This window comes from Tachysurus vachellii, chromosome 24, assembly GCF_030014155.1.
Source record: "Tachysurus vachellii isolate PV-2020 chromosome 24, HZAU_Pvac_v1, whole genome shotgun sequence".
NCBI lineage: Eukaryota > Metazoa > Chordata > Actinopteri > Siluriformes > Bagridae > Tachysurus > Tachysurus vachellii.
The window spans coordinates 1,724,456-1,730,455 of NC_083483.1; the positions used below are offsets into that span (position 1 = coordinate 1,724,456).

The 6,000-nt window shown below is 42.3% G+C and overlaps 1 protein-coding gene and 1 long non-coding RNA gene across 3 annotated transcripts in view; one reads left to right on the forward strand and one right to left on the reverse strand.

The window, feature by feature from the left end:
• nrp2a (neuropilin 2a) overlaps positions 1-6,000 on the reverse strand; it is a 54,495-nt gene that overhangs the window by 41,591 nt on the left and 6,904 nt on the right. For both annotated transcript variants that reach the window (XM_060859932.1, XM_060859933.1), the window contains exon 2: positions 5,076-5,253. In XM_060859932.1, the coding sequence (XP_060715915.1) occupies positions 5,076-5,253 (178 nt within the window). The remainder of the gene's footprint in view (positions 1-5,075; positions 5,254-6,000) is intronic.
• The window catches only part of LOC132839131 (uncharacterized), a 28,279-nt gene that overhangs the window by 17,696 nt on the left and 4,583 nt on the right, over positions 1-6,000 (forward strand). The window lies entirely within an intron of this gene.

Genomic DNA, 6,000 nt, shown 5'->3' on the forward strand with positions numbered 1-6,000 from the left:
TGTTGCTTTATCGGGTCCTAATTGTTTAATCAGAATTGAGAAAAGGACCAAATCCATCAGCATGTGCGAGCTTCTTCACTTCATCTTATCCTGACATGTAGAATCTGTCATTAAATATGTATAGAGACATTATGAAGAAACATAAATCTTGGAAGAACATGAACGCAAGTGTCCAGTAAAGCGAGCTTGCTTTGCTATCTAATCTGATCTGATCTGAGAATGAAGCCGAGCGCTTGGATCGGCGGCGCTTTTTCATTTGGCTCTAATGGGAAGGAAAATAAAAGCCACGCCCACAAGGGGTCAAGAGATGATTAGATATCTATTTTGGGATATATTGAAAGCCTTACTAACACTCGTATGCTAATGTCATTACTGCTCCATCAACAAATAACACATTTGCGAGAATGTTAGGAATAAAATAACACGACGATCGAGGTGCTGGTGGAGGCTTTGTTTCATGTAGATCAGCAGGGGGGTGAGAAGAGAATCCACCTGCTCGACTTTATTCCCCTGCTGGGAGGAATAAATACCTCAAACCCGGCAGTCAGAGAGGAGAAGAGTGATTGGTAATGCGAGAGACGAGGCTTCGCAGTGGAAGGATGGGGAAGAGAAGAGAGCAAGATGAAGAGACGGTTAATACGGGAAAGACGACTGAACGCTGTAGAGATAACCGGTAGAAATCTCGACGTTTTCTTCCTTCCCTGCGGCGCAGAAGACTGCAGGAGATCGCATTAAAGATATAGCCTAATATTTCATCTACCGTTTTTATTGCATCTATTCCACATCAATCTGCTTACAGCCCCTCGAGGTGAAAGCCATTTGGCGGATGGCCCACATCTTCTGGGACCGAATCCACAATTCAAGTGGCCTCGTGGACACCGACAGATTGTGCACCTAAGCTTAAAAAAATAATAAAGGTTCTCTTGGATGGATGAGTATAAATTAGGTTATAGCGCTTAGGCTTGATCTTGGTGTGACCTTGGCTTAAGGGGCCTCGAGAACCGAGCCTGCACTTTAAGTGCGAAGGGAAAACTTGGGAGCATCGGAGCGTAAAGTGAATGCAAATGATAGAGAATATGTGTGTGTGTGTGTGTGCGTGTATGTGTGTGTTCGTTCCTTGAAATGGCAAGCCAGATCTATCAATCATGCACCGTTACAAAGTGCTGACGATGACTCATTGTGCAGTGTGTGTAGGGAGGAGACGTGCAGCGAGCGAAGGGGGACGACGACACTTTCTTTTGATCGCTTGTTTTCGTTCAGTTTTTCCTTTCACAAAAACAGAACTTGGAAGCTGAAACCATCATTTAAAATGAAATGTAGAAGAAAGAGCTGTATGATGTAATGATCCTGTCTAAACCATCTTGCCATGCAGAGATCCAGTGATTTTTACCTTGACGTACAGTATATTTCGTTTTTTCCAGAATTTTAGAAAAGGGAATATGCTGGAGTCTGTGGAGTAAACAGAAGATCAGCCACCCGAGATATTAGATCTAACTCGGTGTTTAGAAATCTGGCATTAATTGGAGCTGCCTGGGAGCTCCGCCCCTTTTCTCCGTCTCTCTGCTTGCGCTCGACTATATACCAACGTCAGTTAGCTATAACAACACAAAAGAGAAATTTATGACCTGAGAATATTACATAAGCTTACATAAGTCAAGGTCTCAAATGTAACGCTTGTAACATTATAGTCACGCTGATTAGGACGTGGTGAATTGTGCGGTTCGAGTTTTCTTTTTTGTTCAGAAACAAAAGTGAATCAAAGATGTCAGCCATGTGATCATCAAACAAGCCATGTACTACACTGTTTTTTGGTGTGTGTGTGTGTGTGTTGTAGTTTTGGTGATTTGGCACTGCCAACAAGCAGTTCCTGACCGCCCAGCTGTTAATATTATTTCTCCTTGAACCAAATTATTTCTTTTCTAAACATGCTCTTGGAAACGCTCTGTTAGGTTTTAATGCACGTTTTTTTTTTCTGGATGATTAAATTGTTAATTGTTGGTGTATCTCAAAGAGACAGTTAAACGAATTTTAATCTGGAAAAAAAGCCAACATACAGTAAGGATGTTTGTGTGATTGATAAGTGAGAGCATTTCAGCAGTGAACACAAATAAGTGCTAAACACTAACACAACAAGTACTGTCTCTCTGCATGGCTGTGTAGATCCCATGGTGCATCAGGGTTCATGCTTGTGTTTGTGTGCGAGTGTTTATACTGTGTATATATATGTCTGTGTGTGTGTGTGTGTGTGTGAGTGAGAGAGACAGAGAGAGAGAGAGAGAGAGAGTCATGAAAGTGACGAAAGTACAGATGACTCTGAGTATTGGTTTACATGTGGTGCGTGTGGTCCGCTCGGCCCAACGAACTTCTCTCCGACGGCGATCTTTCCAGCAGCTTAATTCCACACACTAATAAATCAATCACAAGCCACAAACATGTCCGACCCTCAGTGCCGCCGAGGTTCATTTATAATTCATTAGAAAAATATAAAGTCATATTTATATTGAATTGAATTTCAGATGGAGCTTTTACTCACCGAGCCCTGGATCTCTATATAACACACACATGAATGATATAAGAGTAAATCTACAGTGTGTGTTGTAAATTGTGGTGAAGTAAATTCAGACATCATTTGCTTAATGCTTTAGCGATTTCAGCTAATTAAACCGCGTTACATTTTAGTCTACACCCTTTTGACTACATCTACCTAAAATCTCTAGCAATCTACCAATGATTGAAATAGTTATTTACTAAAGAATGACAGAAAGTTTTTATCCGTTTATTGTTAAACATTCAGAAAACAAGTTTGTTCCTTCTATCATTTACTTACACCACAGTAGCTATAAATCGTATATACTAATAAGTTTGTGGTCCTGAAGAGTTTCCAATGGTGACAAACTCTGACACTGGAGACTCCTTCCATGAACGTTACATAAATGTCAACTTACTGAATCCATTTACTTCTGACAGCTGAGCATACGATTCCCTGTCTAAGTTGTTACCATTGAAATCATATAAACCTGTGATTTGTATCCGTACAACTATTAAAGAACCTTCTGACCAATCAGAGTTGAGGATTCGTCAGTACTGCTGTATAACTCATCTGAAATCCTTTGTGTTAAAAATTGTTTACCATTTGCAGAAAACGTATTGATCTCCAGCACTTCCTTTTCCACAGGACTCTCACTATCTGACCAGTCCAAGAGCTTTGGTTAACACACAAACACACACACTCACACACACTCACACACTCACACACAACCCACAGGCTGTTTTTCTAGCTCAGACTGGGACCGTCCTTCATGAGGCAATTTTTTTCCCTCCAAACTTCAAACGTTCCAAAATCTTAACAACAAACATGCGCCCACATGGAGCCTGTCCAAGTGGATAATGCACAAACTGCATCGGACAGATGAAAGGATGGCCTTCGTTTTGGTCATGTTTTTGTTGTCTTTCTGTCAATCTGTCTTGGATCTGAAAAAAAAAAAAAACCTCCATCGGAAATCCAGAGTCTGAAAGCATTAATGCCTCCAAAGCCCCATTTGTTCCATCTTATAAATAAATAAAGGCGGTAGCTTTGGTGTGGTGTGCTAAAAATGAAGGTCTGATCTGTATCAACAGATTCTAGATGGCACTGAGAGGCTTCCAATCCTGCGGCTCGAGTCTGGGACACGAGCGGATTTGAAGCGTTGTGTAAAAAGCAAACTATGGTGCTGCTGCTATGAGCTGCTGCTATGAGTTATCTCCTAAAAATGTGGCAAAAAAAGTCTTATTTTCGCTCAGTAAAGACATCAGATGCCTCAGATAGGTGAGTTGTGAAAGAACTATATCAGAAATGTGCTACATTTTTTCTACCCTGTGCTTTTGCAGGTCTGTCAATCTGTGACCTCAGAAACCCATTAAATCAAATGAACTGGAAAGAAGATTGGCTTTGAGGTTTGAATTCAGGGTATGAATACTTATGAGCACCGTAAAGCTTTCTGAGATTTGTCCCTTTAACCAGTGAAACCCTACGGAGAACCTTTAACAAGCCTGTAGTCCAGATTAAACCCCCTTAAATAACTTATATCACAAAATATTGCCTTAGATACAGTACGTTAGTCACCAGCTTTATCTCATGTGAAGACAAGACTCTCACTGATATTGTACTGCTTTTGCAAAGCAAAGGCTAAAAAAAAGTCCTTCCTGCTGACAGCTGTACTGCATCCCTCCATAAGCCTTTTAGCTCTGCTCCAAGCCCTATTATATTCTCCTAACCCTCCTCCATCTTGCATTCCCTCCAGCTACCTCCTTCCCCTTTCTTCTCCAAGTTTATTGTCGCCTTGTCCTCATCTCCTGCTTTTTTTTTTCCTCCTCTCGCTCGTCTTCTACGCTGCATATAGAGATACAGTATATATCATCCTTCAGTGCTCAAGTCTTCACCATCATTCTTCAAGCTATTTTGCCTTGATATACTTCAGAAGTACTTCAAATCTGTCAGGTTCCAAGAAAGCTCCTAAAGCGGATAACCGTCTGAAGATCCCTTGATGAACCGATTTCTGCTGGAAGTGGGGACACTTAAGGCTTACGATATTCAGACTGGTGATTTAATTTGAAACTCAATAGCTGATCAGGTTACAAAACCATTCAAGCAACAGATGCAAGAAGAAAAATTTCACAGCTATCAAGGTGTCACTTTTGAAGTAGACCTTCTCGAAGTCTAATCCAGAGTCTGGTCAGGGTTGTTCATGTATCTATCAGACATTGGTAGCTAAGTAGTTAAGATGTTGGATTGCTGATTGGATGGTTGTGAGATCAGATCCCTGCAGTGTTAAATCATGATTGCTGGGCCCTTGAGCAAAGCCTTGGACCTTCAGCTGTTTAGTTGGTAACCAACCCTCTTGGAAGAAAGTGCCATCCACCGTCTTCCAGCACAGAAGCCAATGATTGATGGTGTTGACATGGGAAAGAGAATAAACCCCTCCCACCCTGAGAGCATGGCCAATTTTGCTCCCTTGACTCCAAGCAGTTTGAATCGTCACTTGCTCCACAGACATCTATGGAGAACACAATTTCTTTCTCAACCAGTGGTCACATACCTGCAATCAAGCCTCTCCAGCTCGAAATGGGGGTTGAAGTTCAGTATGATGCGCTGGGTGGGTTCCGGGGCTGTAATTACCCACTCGCAGTTCTGGTGTGGCGGATACTCCGAAGGGTAACCAGGAGAAGTGATATAACCCGCGGTGGTGGCGTCGACGGGTTCACCGCACTTCTCACCTACAAGGAGGAAACAGAGAGAAGTGTTTGTTTACCGCTTTGGACCCAAGTAACCACTGTGTACTCGGAACAAATGAGGAGCATAAATCACTGCCTCTACAGTACCTCTGGGAAAGCAGGGGATGCAGAATGGATATGTTTATCACATTATGTGCTTGCCATAAAAAAAACAGCTAAGTAGGGAGCAAACGCTTGGGGGGTGACGCAAAATAGCGTTGATGTTAGCGCACCGACGTAGATTATTTTCTCTTTCTATTACATCACCATGATTTTCCAATGATTACAGTTTCTTTATTTTTATCCATTTATTGCAAACTTTATGTAGCATTTGTTTTTATATAAAAAAAAATAGATATCACTTACATTCTAGCAATTTCCAGTGTTGTCTTCCTGATATCACAGGAATCTGTCTACAGTTAAACCTTCTGTCATACACACACACTCATTCATCTTCTACCGCTTATCCGAACTACCTCGGGTCACGGGGAGCCTGTGCCTATCTCAGGCGTCATCGGGCATCAAGGCAGGATACACCCTGGACGGAGTGCCAACCCATCGCAGGGCACACACACACACACTCTCATTCACTCACACACTACGGACAATTTTCCAGAGATGCCAATCAACCTACCATGCATGTCTTTGGACCGGGGGAGGAAACCAGAGTACCCGGAGGAAACCCCCGAGGCACGGGGAGAACATGCAAACTCCACACACGCAAGGTGGAGGTGGGAATCGAACCCCCAA